The 21,728-nt window shown below is 40.7% G+C and overlaps 1 protein-coding gene and 1 non-coding gene across 2 annotated transcripts in view; one reads left to right on the forward strand and one right to left on the reverse strand.

Annotated features, from left to right (window-relative positions):
* Positions 1–4,208: 4,208 nt before the first annotated feature.
* SNX3 (sorting nexin 3) overlaps positions 4,209–21,728 on the forward strand; it is a 40,185-nt gene continuing 22,665 nt past the window's right edge. The window contains exon 1 of the mRNA XM_044244555.1: positions 4,209–4,646. Within this exon, the coding sequence (XP_044100490.1) occupies positions 4,485–4,646 (162 nt within the window). The 5' untranslated portion in view covers positions 4,209–4,484. The remainder of the gene's footprint in view (positions 4,647–21,728) is intronic.
* On the reverse strand, positions 9,510–9,613 carry LOC122897649. Its single transcript, XR_006382585.1, has one exon. It is a non-coding gene; the product is annotated as a U6 spliceosomal RNA (small nuclear RNA).

Genomic DNA, 21,728 nt, shown 5'->3' on the forward strand with positions numbered 1-21,728 from the left:
TAATGTATATTAATTTTTTTTTTTGGCTTCTGAGTTTTATGGCTTCTGAGTTTCCAAGCATACTTAGAAAGACCTCCTCCTCTTTTAAAAGAAAAGCCAGGGGCGCCTGGGTGGCTCAGTCCTTAAGCAAAATACACGGTAAAAAACCATCACTGACAAAGTTAAATTGGGGAAGATATTTGCAACTCATATCACACAAAATGGTTACCTTTTAATATTTTAAATTTACTTTTTAAAGATTATATTTCTTTATTTGATAGAGTGAGAGTGAGAGAGGGAACACAAACTGGAAGAGTGGGGAAGGAGAAGCAGGCTTCCCACTGAGCAGAGAGCCAGATACAGGGCTCAATCCCAGGATCCTGGGATCATGAACGTGGGCCCAAGGCAGACGCTTAATGACTGAGCCACCAAGGCACCCCAAACTTTTAATATTTAATAAACTCCAATATATCAAGAAAAAGAGCAAGTCAATAGAAAAAGAGGCAAAGCATTTGAACAAATATATCACCAAAAAAAAAAGTAAATATGAATGGCTTATAAACATATGAGAAGATGCTCAAGTCCTTTAAAGGAACATGTAAATAAAGATACCATTTAGATAAGTGAGGACTAAAAAGTTTGATAACACTTCATGTTGGTGAAGCTATAGACAAACAGGCACTTTCATACATTGCTGAACAAGGTATAGACTGGCTAAACCTGTACGGAAGACATTTGGCAATACCTCTCATGAACAAATATATCCTTTGACCTAGTAATTCCATTTATAGAAATTTAGCCTATAAATATAATCCCGGGTTATGTGTAGTGATAGAATATTCAGGCTATTCATTGCAATACTATAATAATGAAAGGTTGAATCCCCTATATTTGTGAATAGGGGGTCAAGTTAAATTATGGCACATCATGTAACGGGATACTTTGCTACAGTACAAATATGGAACTATCTTCAAGATACATTATTAAGTGAAATATGATATTATATAAATTTTTATGTATATATATATATATATATATATATATATACGTTCTAGTATACTACTTAAGGGACACAACTCTCACCTCTTATGCTTCCACAGTAATACAGGTACACTAACAAATTATTTTTCTAGAATTAGGCCATTTAGGAAAACATAAAGTTGGTAATAGATTTCTAACATCTAAGTCTATCCTTATAATATGCTGATGTCTTCCCATTCCTTTCCCCACTGCAATTGCCATTCTCTCTTACCAGTGTTAACAGCCTGATTATATCTTTCCATACTTTTTCCCATGCACATACAGAAATCTGCCCATATAGATGTACATATCTTTATATATTGTTTTTGTTCTGTTTGTTTAACCAAATGATATCATACTGGACAGATTTTTCTGTGATCCTCACCAATGCATCATGAATACTCCTCTTCTAATCCTAATAATTAAAAATTGATATATTCTCCATCCAGACTCCATTTTTCTGCACAGAGAAAAGTATAAATAGGGTCTGTACTTTCATTCAGCCACTAAATTCTCTTGTTAATTCTAGTAGCTTACTCTTTTTGGATTATTCTAGGAATACAATCATATGTCCTGAAAAATAATTTTCCTCCCAATATTTATACCAGGAGGCTCTTCTTAGCTGTCTGGCTGCCATGTGGCTGTGCCACTCTCTTCTGTAGCTGCTTCCCACTGCAGCCATTTGTTGCTACTGCCCAAAGCTGCTCTGCATGGCATCCAAGGAATGAGACAGAAGATTCCTATGAGAATATCCCATGAGGGCTTTGTTCAAGTGTCACAGATCATAGCACAATACAATGGTTCCTGGTCTCTTGGCTCACATATATTCTAATTCAAAGTGTCATCTCATAGGGACCAAAGGCAGGCTCTCCCAAAAAGTGCCACCTTGGCACATTATTTTAAGTAAAAGTTACTCAGGAAACAGTCCGTGCAAGCACACTCAGACCCTCCTTGCTCCCCTCTGAGAGCAGGAAATAAATCTTCCACATGGAAGGTTTCCTTCCTGTACTAAGGAAAAAAAAACCCTCCTCACCGGGAATCAAGACTGTAAAGTCTCCAAAATTATAGAAAAAACCTTGTTAATTTTTACTACTCTATTATCCCAGCCCAAATTCTGCTCAGAATTACTTAATTAGAGCTCCCAACCTTCTGTTTTCTGTGTCCTATTAATTCCTCACAGATTTATTGTCTCATTTCTGAAAAGTATAAAAATTCCCTGCTTTGGACATTTCTTTGGATCTCAATTTCATTATTGGGCCTCCATGAGCATGTAATTAAACTTTGGTTATTTTCTCCTGTTAATCTGTCTCACATAAATTTGATTCTTAAACCAGTTGGGTAATCTTGAAAGGTAGAAGGAAATTTTTTTCCTCCCCTACAATCTATGCTCAATTCTTGAGCTCACTGCTATATTCATACTAGCCAATTCCCATTTGGTCTCTGGCAACAGGAGACAGGCTCAGCAGGGAGTCCTGTCTGCACATACTTATTCTAACTTTACCCTTACTCTTTGAAAGATACTCAAAGAAGGCTTCTTTGACCACCCTGTCTGATGAGCTTGTCTTAAGGGACTTAAGGGACACAACTCTCTATCAGATTATTCTAGCTTTATTTCCTTATAGCACCAATCTTATTATTTATTGACTTACTATGTTTCCCCAAGGACTCGATAGCCGACCTGATGAATTCAGAGAATTTCCGTAACTTATTTACCCTTAACTCACTACTATCTACTCTTTTTTTTTTTTAAAGATTTTATTTATTTATTTGACAGAGAGAGATTACAAGTGGGCAGAGAGGTAGGCAGAGAGAGAGAGGAGGAAGCAGGCAGGAGCAGAGAGCCGGATGCGGGACTCGATCCCAGAACCCTGAGATCATGACCTGAGCCGAAGGCAGCGGCTTAACCCACTGAGCCACCCAGGCGCCCCACTACTATCTACTCTTAACTCACTAGTATTTACAGTTGAAAAATACCTACTAGACCTTCAAGAAATATTTGTTGCACTAATGAACGTTGATTTTTCAGAAAATACTCTGTATTATATTTAAGTAATTTCTTTATTCCAACTGTTCTTAGTGTTATTAGGAATGGTTTTTAATGATCTGGGCAATTTTTCAACTTAAGGGTCAGATTATTCAAAGTGAAATTTCTGAAACTCAATATAGTTTAAAAAATGCAGACATAGTTGCAGAACTATGCCATAAACAGAGATAACCCTCTAGGCAGGGATAGAAACATCCTTCTACCTCAAAGTTCGAAATCTCCATTTTTTACAGATGAACTACCATCTACTGTTTTTTTTTCCAGGCGGTTCCCCCCCACCCCCCAATTCTTAGAAAGTCTTATCTGAGTTTAAAATGCTGTAGAGGGACGCCTGGGTGGCTCAGTGGGTTAAAGCCTATGCCTTTGGCTCAGGTCATGATCCCAGGGTCCTGGGATGGAGCCCCACATTGGGCTCTCTGCTCAGCAGGGAGCCTGCTTCCTTCTCTCTCTCTGCCTGCTTCTCTGCCTACTTGTGATCTCTGTCAAATAAATAAATAAAATGTAGAAATATGTTTACCACTTTTCTTTCTTTCTTTCTTTTTTAACTTACTGGAACTTTGTGGGAAATGAGGGAAGAAAGTTGCAGTTTACCCAAACACAGGTCATTAAAGGCAGGTTTCAGCCCACTTCACTACGTTATTTTGTTCTCGAGAGCCCAACAGTCTCCAAATGGTTTGACCTTAGTGCTGTGATCTGGCAAGGTCTTTGTATTCCACTCTCCTACTTAATCACCTACCATTTATCAATCTAGATACGCGTCTGGTCAAACTGTCACGATGATGTCAAAATCAAAATGTGAGGCAAGTTAATGGTTATCTAGAATGGCGTTGTCAGTGGTTCACGGTAAGACGGGTGATAGGTTGACACAGAGTTAGCTGGAGTTTCATTTCGACTGCGGGCAAATCCCACAAATCTAGCCGTTTAACTTTTGTTCTCGCAGCCCCCTAGACCTTGAAGATCATTTCCGTGTTTCCTCCCACCGCTCCAGGCCCAGGCGACTGCAGAGAGACAGGAAGCCTCCACCCCCGGACCCCTAGGTCCGGCCGAACCTCGGCCTCAGCCTGGCGGCGACGCGCTCGCCCGGTGCATTGTGGGTACTGTAGTCTGGCCGGAACCTGTTCACGACTACAAGTCCCGTGACCGCCATTGCCCCGCGGCCGCCCTAGCCCTCAGTCCCCCTCCGTGGCCTCCGCTGGGCCTCCCCGGCCCAGGGCGCGGCGTCCCGGCAAGTCAGCTGTTTCTCGCCGGGGCCCAAGAGGCGGAAGCCGGAGAGACGCAGGGAGGAGCTTCGCGTGCGGGGTGAACGCCCGTCCTACGTGCTCGTTCGCTTCGCGACCGCTGTGCGCGAGCCCGGTGTCCCCGCGGCGGGCAGCAGCGGCGGCGTCGGTGGAACGCGGAGGGGGCGGAGGGAGTCCGCGGCGGCGGCGGCTGCAGTAGAGAAATGGCGGAGACCGTGGCGGACACCCGGCGGCTGATCACCAAGCCGCAGAACCTGAATGATGCCTACGGGCCGCCCAGCAACTTCCTCGAGATCGATGTGAGCAACCCGCAGACGGTGGGGGTCGGCCGGGGCCGCTTCACCACCTACGAAATCAGGGTCAAGGTGAGGCTGTCTTTCTCCCCTTCGGAGAGACCCCTCCCGCCGTCCGTGGTCTCCCCCAGCCAACCTACGAGTGGTCCCCTCCAGCGGCTAAAGCCGCCCAGGCCGGGAGCCCCGGGCTGACTCGGTCGGGCAGCCTTGTCCCCGGGCGGGGTCTTGGGCCAGGGCCCCGCTTCCTCTAGGGCTTACAAGGGGTCTGCAGAGTGAGCTGAGCCCAGCCATGGTTTGTGGAGAAGGTGCTCGAAGAAGAGGGCGTGGGTTGAGCGCCGCTTGCCCCTAGAGCAGCTGATCTGGGAATGACATTTGAGTTGGAAAGGTGTAGATCTTTCGAGAACACAGTGCTTCCTCGGGAGGGGAGCTAGATCTGACTGAGGAAGGGGGTTTGCGCAAAGTTGAAGTTTTCCCAGTCTTCTTGAGCTGGAGACTTTTCCTAAAGGTGGCCGAGCCAAGCTGGTTGGTTGTTCCAGGCCCTTCCCGAGCTACCAAACTGACCAGGTTGTACACTTCTCGGAACAAAAATCTAATGGGTGTTCATAAAAGCCTGACGAATTTGGTAGGGCTGAGCCTGGAGAGAACAGTGATAGACCTTCGCCTTCTGGGCCACCATCGTGCTCAAGGCTGAGGTGTGGCGAGTGTTGTCTACCTCACAATCCAAAACTACAACTGCTTTTAAGAAAGCCTATTCCCTTAGGGATCTTGCTCTCTTAATTTCGAAATTTGCACTTAACTGAATGAAGGAATCAGCTGAAGTAGAAACACACTTATAATTTCGTAGCTAGTGTTTCATAGCAAGTAATTCAGATGATTTGAAAGATGCTAATTGAAAATAGTGCTTCACTTTCACTGTAGTTCAGGATTAAAGAACTTTCTTATGTATGAAAGTATCTTTAAAAGTTAATGACATGAAATGAATATAGCTGTTAAAAACGGCAACAAATTTTACTAAAAATTAAGAAGTTCACTTTACAGTAATCGAAATTTACATAACAAGTTACCATTAATATTTAAGTGGAGTAATTTCTCACTAACTTGTGCATTTTTTTGTGCATATGGTTAAAAAACAACCTATAATTTGCCATCTTCACCATTTTTAAGTGTACAGTTCAGTAGTGCTAAGTATATTCATATTGTGAAATTTATGCATTTAAAAAATATGTGTTGCTAAAAGAATTTTAATAATCAGACTTTAAAATGTGAAACTGAAGTTTATGTTCCAAGTCACCCTAGTGTCCCTATGGATTTGTAAACTGTGAGCCATACGCAGTTTTGTGAAAAAATCCAGCCTCCGGTATACTCAAGGAAGTGTTTTACCACATAAGCCTAGTGAAAAGAGTAAGGCCCCCCGGCCCTTTTTTTTTTTTTTTTTAAACTTTTGGAATGATTTTAAAATACATGGCAGAATGTTCACTAAAAAGAACTTCCTCTTTTAGCCTAATTCACCACCGTGTTTTCCTTTATTTTTTTGTGCTAAAACAGAAGTTGGTATTCCTGTTTCTAAACTTCCATAGTTAGTACTTCCTGTCATACAACTGAAGCAGAATCTTCTGCTTCCACTTCCTCCATTTAATAACTTCGTGCTTATCTTGCTGAGTGCATTGTATTAAATGCATTGTATTATAATTTAATCATTTAAAAATACATCTGATACTTGATTACTGCATAGCTAATAGGACACTTTAAAAATAATGTTTATGGTATGATCATTTACATTTTTAAGAATAATCCTTTTTAAGAGTAGTTAATAAGTTACGGAATGAACAAAGAATACACCTGCATTGGTTTGTATTATATAAAACAGGTTTTTTTTTGTGTGTTAATGATGGTATTAGTCACAAATGCAGGTATCCCCAAAAAAGTGTAATTGAGTTTCAAATGGTTGTGAAATGACATTGGAGTTTTTCTTAATATGTGGTGTGTTAACTTAAAATTCAGAACACCTTATAGTAAGACAGTAGGTCTTACTTAAGTAGCATATGATTTTTTAGAGTAATTACAGTCTTGTGTTAAGGTAAAATGGCCAGGAAGATGAATAGTTAAGTCATTTTGTAATTTTATTTATTACTACTTTCTAAACTGTTGCTTTTCTCCCTAGCCCCTGTTGCCTGCCCTTTGCTACTGAATTGCCATGTGGAGTTTGGGACCTTAAACTATCTTATAGTTACTTTCTAATTCTGGCCTTGAGTAAAGTGTTCAATTTTATAGAATCTGATTGAAATTACTCTAATTCACAAAGTAATTTTATCTAGATAGTGGTACTTTAGAATGGAAGTTTCCCAGTCTTCATTTATCTTTCGGTTTGAGGGTAGTGTTTAAGACTATTAGGATCACTTGATTAGTATCTCTGGGCTTTTGAAAATAATTGGTACAGTGTTAATGTTTTTAAAAATTGTTCTAATGGGTAGGTACAGCAGAGAGCACCATAAATGATGAAAGATTTAGGAAAGCTCGGGGTTTAGAACTATTTTGGCATATTAAAGAGAAGTTTAAAGGAGAAACTCAGTCACTATTTTTGAAGTTTGTACTATAATGCCACCTTAATTTTCTGGGGATTTGAAGTTAGTTCAGATCTACTATTGTAACTAGAGACAGTTGTTTCAAACAAGAGGGAAGTTAAGGATCTTTCTTGAGCTCTGAGTTCAGTGAATAGATTATAAGCAGAGTAAGGTCAACAATCTAAACTCCATTTCCCCCTCTGTAAAATAGGTATGCTAGCAATTGCATGTACTTGTAGGACTAAATGAGATAATGTATGTAAATCTCCTTAGCATTGACTGGTACATATACTAAGCTTTCAAAAGTTACCTCTTTCTAAAAACAGATAGGTTCTAATTTAAAAGGCAGTGATCAACTAACTACACTTTCTGAGTTACTGTGCAGTTGAGTTACTAAAATTGTTAGATTTTCTTGGCATGGAAGTATACTTTCATTGCGGCAGATGTAGTATAAAAGAAGCCATCTTGTTCAAGGAGCTTTTTGGTTTGTTTGAAGTTTTTATTATTTTGTGTGATTCCATTTAGAAAGTTGTGATGTCGTTTGGAAGGTGGTAAATTTCATATTAAGCCCTAAAATATTTAATAGAATACTTCATATTTTAAGGTTGCACATTTCTTGTGATTATAATAGTATTCTTACAGTTTTATTAAGATATGGTTGATATACAAGGTATTAAAGCTGTACAGCAAAATGATTTTTTATGTGCATATATTTTGAAATGATTACCACAATAAGGTTAGCTAACATGCAACTCCTCGCCTAGTTACAGAAATAGCCTTTTAAAATTGAGGCTTATTAAAATACAAAGCTGAATACTAAAGTTTAATCGACATTTTTTTTTAAAGATTTTATTTATTTATTTGATGGAGAGAGAGAACATGAACAGAGGAAGAAGGAAAAGGGAGAAGCCGACTTTCTGCTGAGCAGAGAGCCGTATGTGGGACTTGATCCTAGGACCCTGGGATCATGACCAGAGTGAAAGGTAGACCCATAACAGACTGAGCCACCCAGCCATATTTTTTTTTTTAATTAAGATTTTATGTATTTATTTTAGAGAGAGTGCGTGGGGGTGGGGGATGAGGGGCAGAGAGAGAAGAGAAACTCAGGTAGACTCCACGCTTAGTCTGGAGCCTGAATCAGGACCGGAGCCAAAACCAAGAGTGGATGGATGCTTAACTGACTGTGCCACCCAGACGCCGCAAGTCTGATGAACATTTGGACAAGAAAGATGGTTAGTAAAAGTAGCATTTTGACAGTTTTCCATTCTAAGCCCATATTGGTGATTTTATTCTGTGTGAGTCCTCTCATTTTAAATTGGAAGTTATTAATATCGGGATTGGAAACTAAGAAATACATTCTTAGGGGCTCCTGGGTGGCTCAGCGGGTTAAGGCCTCGGCCTTCTGCTCACGTCAGGGTCCTGGGATCAAGCCCCGCGTCGGGCTCTCTGCTGGGCGGGGAGCTACTTCCTCCTCCCCCTCTGCCTGCCTGCCTCCCTGCCTGCTTGTGATCTCTGTCTGTCAGATAAATAAAATCTTTAAAAAAAAGAAAGAAAGAAAGAAAGAAATTCTTAGACTTGCTATCAGTATTTATAAGAATGATTTAGTAAAGGGCCCAGATAAATTTTTTAATGATGTTTTAAAGAATCAAGGTATTTTATGTCAAAGGACATCTGCAGAATCTAGGTAGCTTTATCAGCTGGCCAGGAGATGTCTGATACGCATCTTTGCTGGTGGCTCCAGCTGGCTTCCGGGATCTCCATGAAGGATGGGCATGTCACTAGCTTTCAAGGATCTTACCTAATCCATGCCTTAAGATGGGGGAGGGAAGCAGTGACAGTTAAAAAGTAGTCCTGCTATATTGGGCTACTAGGGACTGTTCTGTATTGTTCATTATAGTACTTTAGGGAACCAAAGCACAGACAGTTGTCTCTCACCCAAAGTAAATTATCTGACTAGTGTCACAGCCAGGGTCAGATTGGAAGTAGTCTGGTCCTGGTTCAGAATTGCTTCACAGCTGCGGTTCATTTAATTTAAAACAGGACATTAAAACCCTTGTCTGCAGCCTCGTTTGGGGGCACCCTCGGGTGTCTGAACACTGGAAGGAAATCCCAGGGTTGGTACTCTTGAGGCCTGAGTTGAGTCTTCAGTAATGCACAGCGGGTAAGACGCACCCAGGAGAAGCGAGCAGCCGCCGAGAGCTTGCTCTTAAATTCTGTGCTCTGATGAGACCTGGAGGGAACACGTTGTTGACTGGCTGGCGGGTGATGTTATAAAAGGCAGGCCTTTTTTTTCTGTGTGTGTTGAAGCCGAAGAGGGGACTTAGCACTTCAGTGCTTCTTCTATTCAAGGCGCTGTGCTATATATATGTGTCTATAAAATATGGAGTGTTTCATGAATTTGCGTGTCATCCTTGCGCAGGGGCCATGCTAGTCTCTCTATCGTTCCAATTTTAGTGTATGTGCTGCTGAAGCGAGCACTGCTGTATATATATAACACAGTCTTTGAGGTAACTGAAGAGAATAGGGAATATTCCTGTTTTGCTGATGTAAAAGCTGGGGTCCCTGTTGATCTGATCCTCATCTTTGGTCCCTTCCTCATTCTTGTTTTATGTTCCAGGCCTGTTGAGCTCCTGAATAAGCTGAATTCTCTTTTATCCAGGCCTCTTGTGTCTACATACTTCCTCCGCCATTAAAGACCATCTTCCTGGGGCGCCTGGCTAGCTCGGTTGGTGAAGCGTGTGACTCTTGATCTTGGGCTTGTGAGTTTGAGCCCCACGTTGGGTGTAGAGATTACTTTAAAAAATAAAGTTATTTATTTATTTATCTTTAAAGATTTTTCTTTATTTGTCAGAGAGAGCGAGAGAGCACAAGCAGGGGGTAATGGCAGGCTATACCATAGGCACAGGGGTAACTGGCCCACCCAGGTCCCCCCTTGCTATCATTTTTCTAGAGATTTTGCTGATCCTTGGAATTTAGATTGGATTTCCTTCCTGTGTAGCCTTGTAGCCCTATGAGGATTAAATTTATTTGCTTATTTGTGGCTTCCTTTAGTTCTTGTATCTTCCACTATAAGCTCCTAGAGGACAGGGACTGTCATGATCATCCTTATTCAACACCTGGCACTGCACTTCCACATAGTGGACATTATGAATAATGACGTTTAGGAAGGTTAAGTAACTTGCCCAAAGTCATGGGTATTAAATGGCAAAACTGGGATTTGATCTACATTTTCTGACCTTCAGAGCCTGTATTGAACATTCTCCTGGGGAGCTTTTGAAACCATTGTCTTCTTTCATTGGGCAGAAGTGGGATTTGGGAAATGGTAGTTTCTTTATTTATTTTTAAGATTTTATTTATTTTATTTTGGGAGAATGAATGATGGAGAGAGCATGAGCCAGGGGGAGAGGAAGGGGGAGAAGCATACTCCTCGCTGAGCAGGGAGCCCAGCTAGACTGCTTCTTAAACTGTCATTTCCTGAGGTGCCTGGGTGGCTCAGTGGGTTAAGCTTCTGCCTTCTGCTCAGGTCATGATCCCAGGGTTCCTGGGATTGAGCCCTGTGTCGGGCCCCCTGCTCCGCAAGGAGTCTGCTTCTCCCTCTGCCCCTGCCTCTCTGCCTGGCTCTTGCTCTCTCCCTTCCACTCTGTTTCTCTTTGTCAAATAAATAAATAAAATCTTAAAAAAAAAAAAAGGCACCCTAGCAAGGACACTTTACTGATACACAGGAAGGCTCATTCCTGGTTACACCATGCTCTCTGTCTCTGGGAAGTATGAAAAAAATGTATGGAACCACAGTGATTGGTAGTTAGATGTGATTTAGAAAGGCAAATTCTAAGTAAATAAATAGAAACAAATCAGCCAACCAGAACAAAAAAGCAGACCCTGATAGAGATCTGAGAGTGGAGAGGAAAACCAATGACATTTGCCAAAGATAGAAAACTGTTTTGGAGGGGAGGCAATTTAGATACTAGCTGAAAGTGTAACAACCTGTATAGCTTAGCTTTTTCGGAAGAAGGGGAGGCATTGGCTGTATTCAGCCAGGACAGTTGTTTTTGCCACTTTACTGTGTCCCCGTGTAAGAATCAGGGAGGTAAGCCAGGAGTTAGGGAAATATAAAATATATATCCATCTAAGAAAGAAATAATAATAATAATTATAATAATAAATAATTATTATTATTTTGAGTGTGCACATGAGCCCAGGTGGGGAAGCAGACAATCTTTTTTTTTTTATAAGAATGTGTGTACTTATTTGTCAGAGAGAGAGCACAAGTAGGGGGAGAGCCAGGGTCCTTGCCAAGCAAGGAGCTTGGTGTGGGACTTGATCTCAGGACTGTGGGACCATGATCCAAGCCGAAGGCAGATGCTTAACCAATTGAGCCAGCCAGGTGTCCTGGGACAGAGAGAATCTGCTTTCATGTAAGCAGAGCCAGCAATTTTTTGAACATCAGATAAGAGAGATGGTGTCCAAGAAAAGCAACACTGTAATCTCAGTACGGCTATTTACTGATTTCATAGTTAATGACATAACACGTTCAACCAGAGTTTTACATCCTTAAAGAAATATTTAGAACCTAGGAATTTTGACATGGTAGTAAAATGTGGCATATGATGTAACTTTCAAGAAAGGTGGTATCAGGATACGGTTTGGGCTGTTCTCACAGAGGCTTCAACAATAGAGTCTTTATTTTTTCACGTGACAGGTTTCAGAGGCAGTCTTGGGCTGTTACCCTGGCTTGACTGTCAGCTCCCAGCATCACATCCATCTTCTAGCCAAGGGGAAAATGTATTCCTGCCCCATTGCCCTTTTCCTCAAAAAGAAGCTGGGAATTTAGTCACATCTTCAGCCATGTGAAGAAAGGAAGAACAGACACTGGTCTTTCTTTGCTTTACTACAATAAAGAAGTAATTGGGATCAGCCCTTCTAGGGTGTGGCTTTAGCAACATTCTGATCATCTCTCTTAATTCTTTACTTTTTTGCTGATGTCTGATTTCAAAGTTTAGAGGAAGGTGGGTAAGAAATAAAATTGAGTTCTCATTAGTGCTGACAATCTTTTTTTTTTTTTTAAAGATTTTTTGTTTATTTTATTAGCATGAGTGGGAGGGCCAGTGGGAGAGGGAGAAGCACACTCCCCACTGAGCAAGGAGCCAGGGATCCCAGAACCCAACCTGAGCCAAAAGCAGATGCTTAACCAACTGAGCTACCCAGGTGCCCCAGTTTTTACAATCTTAAATGTGAATGAGTTTTGATTTCTTCCTGAGAATTAATTTTGATAAATTGAGAAAGACTATTGTTAAGACATGGTATATCTGATAGAGGCATACCATGGGATTGGGGTTGGATTAGAGGTGTTGAAAATACATGATTAATCTTTTTTTTTTTTTTTTTCCTTCCATGGCTGTTTAAAACTATGGAGGCAGTTTTACTTAGGACCAGCATTTTAGTTGATGGTATTGAATGATAGAGTATATAATTTGAGATACCAGAATAAGTGAGATCATTGTCTCTTACCAGAAAATCATAGAAGACTTGAAATAATTTTCATAAAATAATTTTGTGTCTAGCAGTATCGGAACGGGCACTTCCTAATTCTTTGCTCTCTAGACTTTGATTTTATCACTGATATAACATCTCTGTTTGCTTGGATTTCCTTAAATTATTTCCACACTTGCCACCTATGGATTGTTTGCTTTCTGTTTTTTTCCCCACTCCTGCCTTGTGGGATAGTAAATTTGGGGATTGTGATCCATACAGAGGAGGAGAGGAATCTCAGATCTCCTCTCCTTACATCCATTTCTTTGCATCTCACTCCTCTTTTGCCTTGACATTATTCGTGATCTTGAAGTGGAAACAGAAGTAGATAAAAGTCTTGTTGGCTAGGCATATATTATGGATTGTCAGGTCTTTATTTAAGTTTATACCCAGGGGTGCTTGGGTAGCTCAGTTCATTGAGCATCTAACCCTTGGTTTCAGCTTAGGTCATGACCTCAGGGTTGTGGGATAGAGCTCTGTGTCTGGCTCTGTGCTCATCGCAGAGTCTGCTGGAGATTTTCTCCCTCTCTCCCTTAAGCTTTCACTTGTGTGAGTGTGCACACACACTCTCTTTCTCTTAAATAAATAAAATCTTAAATAAATGTATTTATAGTCAGAGATGCCTCCCATATTGTGTAACTTGAGAACTTTTTTTTAAAGATTTATTTATTTATTTGGAAAGAGAGAGAGCAGTGAGTAGGGGAAAGGGCAGAGGGAGAGAGAGAGAGAGAAAGACCCGAAGCCAACTCCCTTCTGAGTGTGGAGCTGGACCTGGGGCTTGATCTCTCTGCCCTGCCCTGAGATCATGACCTAAGCTGAAATCAGGATTCAGAAGCCCAACCTGCTGAGCCACCCAGGCACCCCACTGAGAAAATTATTAAGACACTAATAGATTTAAAAGAAAAAAAAAGATACTAATAGATCTAGAGCAGGAGTGAGCAAGCTGTGGGCTTCCCTGTTTTTATAGTTTTATTGGAAGACTTCCACAACTCAAGGCATAAATTTGTGTTTTAAGCTACTAAGTTTGTGAGAATTTGTTACAGCAGCAATAGGAAATTAATAAGAATGACCATATCCTTTTACTAAAAGTCATTTCCCTGGGCACCTGAGTGGCTCAGGTGGTTGAATGTCTGCCTTTGGCTCAAGTCATGATCCCAAGGTCCTGGGATTGAGCTCCAGATCTGGCTCCCTGCTCAGTGGGGAGTCTGCTTTTCCTCCCCAATGGTCTTCTGCTCTTGCTTGCTCTCTCTGTCTAAAATAACTAAAATCTTTTTTAAAAACTGCGTATAAGAGAAAGAACCACATAATCTTTAATAGGGTTTTTTATCCTTGCTGTTATCTTGTGCTCTTATATGAGAGGGGGCCAACTTCTGAGACTAGACAGTTGTAAAATTATGCCTACTTTGTGATGAATACTGTGGATTATTGGCTCTTGGTTAAAATTTAGCTTAGAAAAGGTATAATTCTTTATTATTAGGCCTTTGACCCTCCATAATTCTAGGCAAGTTCTTGGAAGCAATAGTATCTTATATTTGTAGCACACATTGGAATAAAAATACTTTTGAATTCTGCATCTTGTGATTCTAGGTTTCAAAGTCTAACATTTAAGTATTTCAGGCAATAAATGTATAACTACACAATTTCTTCTGATATTACATTTTTTTTTGTTGGATTTCTATTTTGGAAAGAAACCTGCACGTTAGCCTCAGGCATTTATTTATAATGAGTAGGAACAGGCGGTTCTTTTAAAATATTCAGATCCATTTATGACAGGATAGATTTTAAAAATCCAACCTTAAAAGGCTATGAGGTATATAAACTATATGTATCAAATATGTAAGGCACCCAGAATTTCTATATGAAGAAAGTTCAAGAATGTCAAAGCTAAGGAAGCATTGTAGAAGAAGGATTTTAACTATAAAATCTGGTAAAACATTCATAAAATTAAGAAAGTATTTATAGGTTGGAGTAGGCTATTAGTTATGAATACTATTCAGTGGGTTATTTACAAGGATGTTCTGTATATATTCTTTGATTTGCTTTTCTCTAGAACATTTGATAGCCCTTTGTCTAAAACTGTTCTAATACAGTAGCCATTAGTCATAAGAGGCTATTTAAATTGAGGTGTTAGATAGAAGCTACCAGACATCTATTTCCTTGGGATTAAAGTTGAATTGTTTGACTTGTCTTTAGTTCATTACAAGTGATAATTGGGCTTGAATATACAGTATGTGTCATATATAAAGGGACCATTGTATCAGGGCTTTTTCCCTTGAGTTTCTGTAACCTTTTTGCCCCATCTCACTGTCATTTCCAGTCATTGATTGGTCACTCACAGTCTGTTCACTGTTACCCTTGGGGGAAACTCCCCACCATGCGCTGACACACACACCTTGTTCTCTGCTGATTAAGATAAAGAAAATTTCTTTTTTTTTTTTTTTTAAAGGTTTTTTTTTTTTTTTTTTTTTTAAATTTATTTGACAGAGAGAAATCAGAAGCAGACCGAGAGGCAGGCCGAGAGTCAGGCAGAGAGAGAGAGAGGGAAGCAGGCTCCCTGCCGAGCAGAGAGCCCGATGTGGGCCTCGATCCCAGGACCCTGAGATCATGACCTGAGCCGAAGGCAGCGGCTTAACCCACTGAGCCACCCAGGCGCCCAAGATAGAGAAAATTTCTTAATCCAGTCAAAGGTTAGACACTTACTTTCTTTATAGGATAATTTTAATGTATTAGGAAATTGAGCACAAGTTTGGAAACTATAGTTAAACTGTAGCTTAACCAAAGAGAACTGGGATAAGAATACATGGTGCCTTTCAGAGTGCATAGAATCTTCCTTCTCTTCAGTGTTGTACAGGTACGTGTAAAATATGAGTGCTTTCAGTAGGTTTCAGTTCCAGTTGCCTTCAGGTCTGTTGAGAGCACTGGGCCTTCCGGTGGTATTTAGCTCAGGCCCCTGTTCAGTAATTTCCTGTTCTTCACAGAAGTTGGATCTCTTACAGGTCTTGCTGTGGCCAGTAGAAGAGGAAATGCTTCCCCAAATCCCTTCCTGCCCCACTTCCTCAAGGGTTCTTAATAAAGGCCTCAGGAAAATCTGCTAGATTAAATGTTAACGACTAAATTCTCCTGTAGGCAAATGAAAAGCAACTCAGCGGAGGACATTAAATTCAGATTGTAAAGCACTTTGATAAATCTCATTTGGGACGCCTGAGTGGCCCAGTCAATTAAGCGTCTGACTCTTGATCTCAGCTCAGGTCTTGATCTCAGTGTTCCTCAGGGTTCCTATCTCATTTAATATTAGCTGTTGCTATTATTTAATTACTGAGTTGGCTTTAGCTTTCTATTGCATTATCAAAGAGAAGGAGGCGCCGGACTGGCTCAGTCGCTAGAGCATGTGACTCTTGATCTCAGGATTGTGAGTTTGAGCCCCACGTTGAGTGTAGAGATTACTTTAAAAAAAGAGAAAAGAAAGTACTGATTCTAGTAAAGGATTGGTTTTCTTTCTTTCTTTCTTTTTTTTTTTTTTAAGATTTTATTTGTTTGTTTGACAAACAGAGATCACAAGTAGGCAGAGGGGGGCGGGGCTGAAGCAGGCTCGCTGCGGAGCAGAGAGCCTGATGCGGGGCTTGATTCCAGGACCCTGGGATCATGACCTGAGCCGAAGGCAGAGGATTTAAACCCACTGAGCCACCCAGGCACCCCTATCATTGAAATGTTGTTAAGGAAAAGTAAAAACTCTATAGACTCTCTTACACTATTGCAGAGTATATTATTTAAACGTGATAATGTATGGTAGGGATGGTTGTACAACAGTGTGAATGTACTTAATGCTTCAGAATTCTGTACATTTAAAAATGTATACTCTGTGACATATAATGGTAAATTTTGTGTGTGTTTTATCACATAAAAATAAAACGTGAAAACAGGCGCCTGGGTGGCTCAGTCGTGAAGTGTCTGGCCTTCAGCTCAGGTCATGATCCCACAGTCCTGAGATCGAGCCCTACATCGGGCTCCCTGCTTGGTGGGGAGCCTGCTTCTCCCTCTCCCACTCCCCCTGCTTGTTTCCTGCTCTTGCTGTCTCCCTCTCTATCAAATAAATAAATAAATAAATCTTTTTAAAAAATGGAAACAAATAATGGAGGAGGAGCAGTTGAATAAGTTAATGTAATGTTTTCTTTGAAGTTACCAAAGCAGGGAAGGAAAGCAGTTTCTCATGACCCCCCCCTTTTTTTTTTAAGATTTTATTTACTTATTTGACAGAGATCACGTGAAGGCAGAGAGGCAGGCAGGCAGAGAAAGAGGGGGAAGCAGGCTCCCCGCTGAGCAGAGAGCCAGTGCGGGACTCGGGGTTCAATCCCAGGACCCTGGGATCATGGCCTGAGCTGAAGGCAGAGGCTTAACCCACTGAGCCACCCAAGCACTCCTCTTCATGACCTTTTAACAAGAGTCTCTGTCCTTACCCATTTATCTTGGCTTAAAGTCTATTTTAGAGTTGCCGGGGTGGCTCACTTGGTTAAGCAACTGTCTCTTGGTTTTAGCTCAAGTCATGATCACCAGGTCGAGTTCTGTGGTCAGCGCAGTCTGCTTCAGTTCTCTCTCTGGCCCCCTCTTCTCTGCACTCTCCCACCCCTCACCCCCGCCGCTGCCCCTGCTCCTTCCCCTACTCTCACAGGCCCTCTCTCGCTCTCTAAAAATAAATAAAATATTTAAAAAATTTGTTTAAAGTTTATTTTAGTTGTTACTCATATAGTCACTCAAGCTTTTTTGTGATTGTTTGTAGGCTATATCATTTTCCATCCTTCGCTTTTAACCTGTTCTTGTTTTTGAATGTTAAATTTGACTTTCGTGGACAGGATATAATGGTAATCTTTTTTTTTTTAAATCCAGACTGACAATCTCTGTCTTTTGATTGAAATGTTTAATAGTTATATGTTTAATGAAATTTTTGGAGTGATGGGTTTATTTCTGCCATTTGATACTTTTTTCTTTTTAAAAGCTCTTATTTTAATTCTGGTTAGTTAATGTATACCATGTTAATGTTAGTTTCAGGTGTGCAATACTGTGATCTAGCAATTCCATACATCACAAGTGCACTTCTTTTTTATTTAATTTACTTATTTTTAAGATTTACTTATTTTACTACTTCTTTTAGAGAGAGAGCACGCACAAGCGGAAGGGGCATAGGAAGAGGGAGAGAGAATCTCAAGCGGACTCTGTGCTGAGTGCAGAACCCAGCACAGGGCTTGATCTCACAATGTTGAAGTCAAGACCTGAGCCAAAAGCAAGAGTCAGACTTTTAGCTGACTGTGCTGCCCAGGTGCCCCTTTCAATTTGTTTGTTTGTTTATTTATTTATTTATTTATTTTGAGAGAAAGCATGAGCTGGGTGGGAGGGGCAGAGGGCAAAGGGAGAGAGAATCTCAGACAGGTTCCATGCCCAGCGCAGGAACAGGTCTTAGAACCCTGAGATCATCACCTGAGCCACAATCAAGAGTCATATGCTTAACCAACTGAGCCACCCAGGTGCCCCACAAGTGTTCTTCTTAATACTTATTCATTATATCTCATTGTTTTTCTATTCCTCCTTTACTGCTTTTTTTATTAAATAGATATTTTTAATATACCATTTTAATTCCTAAGACCTTTTAAAATTCTTCTTTAAATTATTAGTGTTTGAGCTAGGAATTTATATCATAGTGTGATTCATTTTAATGCTAACTTAATTCCAGTAAAATATAGAAACTTTGCTCCAAATATAGCCAGTTCCTCCCCCTTCCTTTGTTTTATATTGTCATGTGTATTATATCTTGACATAGTACAAGGGTAACAGTAGAGGTTTATAATTGTTTTATGCAGTTGTCTTTTTTTTTTTTTTTAAGATTTTATTTATTTATTTGACAGGGAGAGATCACAAGCAGGCAGAGGGGCAGGCAGAGAGAGAAGAGGAAGCAGGTTCCCCGCTGAGCAGAGAGCCCGATGTGGGGCTCGATCCCAGGACCTTGAGATCACGACCCGAGCCGAAGGCAGTGGCTTTAACCCACTGAGCCACGCAGGCACCCCAACTTGGGTCTTCTTTAAAATCTTTTTTTGTTGAGGTGCTGTGTTCCTTGAGTCATTGTCAACATACTTTTCCTTGAATCCTTTGAGCATGATTTCTTTTAGTTATTTGAGCATATTTATCATGATAGCTTTGAAAGCCTTGGAATCCTTGTCAGCTAAGTCCAACAGCTGAGCCTCTTCAGAGATAGTTCCTGTTGAAAACAGTTTTTTCCCTGAATGTAGAACGCACTCTTCTGTTTCTTTGCATGTTTCATAACACTTTTTTGTTAAGCTGAACCTTTTATTTTGTTTGAACATTTTCGACAATTTATTTCTTTTTTTAATTTTTAAATATTTGTGAGCATGAGCAAGCACAAACAGGGGGAGGGGCAGAGGGAGAAAAAGCAGCAGAGTCCCCTTTGAGCACAGAGCCCAGCATGGGGCTCAGTCCCGGGACCCTAAGATCATCACCCAAGCAGAAGTCAGACACTTAACCAACTGAACCACCCAGCACCCCTTAGATAATATATTTTAGAGACTCATGAGTTCTGTCACCTTTTGCCTCTCCCACACAGGACAGGATCTATTTCTGTAGATTTCTTAAGGATCTGCCTGCACAAAGTCTGTGGTGTGCTATTGCCAATATCTCTGATTTTTCCCCCCCAGTTCTTGTTTTTTAAGCCTGGTTTCCTAAGGGTCACTCTTGGATTAGCATAGCTTAGTGGTTAGCCAGTGACTGAGTCGGAGGTTCTGCATAAGCATGTTGAGCCATTAAGACCTCTGCCCTTTGACAGTGAATTAATTTGTAGGTTGGGAATGAATTCAAAGCGTAAGCAATTTACAGATTCCAGCTTCTGGTTTGTGCCAAGTCTTCTCACGTCCGTGACTATTCTTATCTGTGAAAGACCTTACAGCCAGGGATACCTAGATGAGTGGGGTTCTTGCCAGTCTTTCCTAGGCCTGCAACCTTTGTGCAAGCACACAGCCTCTCAGACCACCAGGGAGAACTTACTAAGGCCCATCGTGGTTGTGCCGTTCTCAGGACATCTCTGCTGAGTTTCTGTCAGGTGTACCCGTTTGTTTCTTGCCCTAGTCAGTCTTGGAACCATTGGCTGCTGCAGTTTTGGCCTTCTCCATTGTTTGCAACCAAGATCACTATTGTTCTCAACAATACCCCCTGCATACGAACTTTTCTGCATTTTTCTCTTAATCACTTATCCCCCTCTAGTAATGATGATGCTGGTTTTGTCCCACACTGGTGAAACTACCAGTGACGGAGCTGGTGGGTGGTGGTTAAAACACCACAGACTTCCACTCTTATCTGAGGTTCACTGTTTTTTTCTTGAATAGATGCTTTTCGATTTGTTATATGTCTTCAGCCAATTTTCAGAATCCTGATACGGTTTTATCATTGATTTGGGGCGAGGGAGTCTGAGATGTTTTACTTAGCTCTTCACCATTCCAGCAGCTCCCACCCTTACTGTTTTGCATTCTATCTTTTTTTGAGGTTTTATATTTTGAAGAAGTCTTATTAATATTATTATGCTTTTAATGTTAGTATCTATTTGCTCAGGAGCACTCTTTGTGCAATGTTTAAATGTTTTTAAAGGCCTCTTGATCAAATATTACTTAGCTTCTTGCACATAGTAGTTGTTTAGATATTAAGTGCTTATTGGGGTTTTTAAAGCTTTATTTAACATCTGGTTTGGGTCAGGTACTGTAACCATAGTATGCCTTAGGATCATGAACTTTGAACTTGAAAAAAAAACTCTTCTCTTCTCTCTCTCTCTCTCTCTGCCTATTTGTATCCATATGACCCTAAGCAAGTTACCTCACTCTGCTTTTTGAGTTTCTTCAGCCATAAAATGAAACTTCAGAGGATAAAATGGGACATGTGGCTATACTGCCTAAAGCAGTCTACACATTAAATGCAATCCTTGTCAAAATACCACCAGCATTCTTCACAGAGCTGGAACAGTTTGTATGGAAAAATTTGTATGGAACTATGGAAGACTACCAGCCAAAGCAGTCCTGAAAAAGAAAAAACAAAACTGAAGGCATCATGATTCTGGACTTTAAGCTGTGTTACAGAGCTGTCATCATCAAAATAGTATGGTACTGGCACAAAAACAGGCTTGTGGACTAGTGGAACAGAATAGAAAACCCAGAAATGAACCCACAGCTATATGGTCAACTAATCTTCGACAAAAGATAGAATATCCAGTGGAAAAAGGCAATTGCTTAGACATACGCTGTTAGGAAAATTGAATAGCAATATACAGAAGAATGAAACTAGACCCACTTTCTTACATTAAAATAAATTCAAAATAGATGAAAGACCTAAATATGAGATAGGAAACCATCCAAATTGTGGAGAACACAGGCAGCAAACTCTGATGGCCATAGCAACTTCTTACTAGGCACATCTCTGGAGGCAAGAGAAACAAAAGCAAACATGAACTTTTGGGACTTCATCAAGATAGAAGGCTTTTGCACAGTGAAGGAATCAACCAAAACTAAAAGCTACAGGGCATCTGGGTGGCTCAGTGGGTTAAACCTCTGCCTTCGGCTCAGGTCATGATCCCCGAGTCCTGGGATTGAGCCCCACATCGGGCTCTCTGCTCAGCAGGGAGCCTGCTTCCCCCCCTCTCTCTGCCTGCCTCTCTTCCTACTTGTGGTCTCTGTCTGTCAAATAAATAAAATCTTCGAAAAAAAAATTATAAAAAGGGGCGCCTGGGTGGCTCAGTGGGTTAAAGCCTTTGCCTTTGGCTCAGATCATGATCCCAGGGTTCTGGGATCAAGCTCCGCATCAGGCTCTCTGCTCAGCAGGGAACCTGATTCCCTTCCTCTCTGCCTGCCTCTCTGCCTACTTGTGATCTCTCTCTCTCTCTCTGTCAAATAAATAAATAAAATCTTAAAAAATAAAATAAAATAAATAATAAATAAATAAATAAAAGCTAGCCTACAGAATGGGAGAAGGTATTTGCAAATGACATATCTGATAAAGGGTTAGTATCCAAAATATATAAAGA

The sequence above is a fragment of the Neovison vison genome, chromosome 1, assembly GCF_020171115.1.
Source record: "Neovison vison isolate M4711 chromosome 1, ASM_NN_V1, whole genome shotgun sequence".
Classification (NCBI taxonomy): domain Eukaryota; kingdom Metazoa; phylum Chordata; class Mammalia; order Carnivora; family Mustelidae; genus Neogale; species Neogale vison.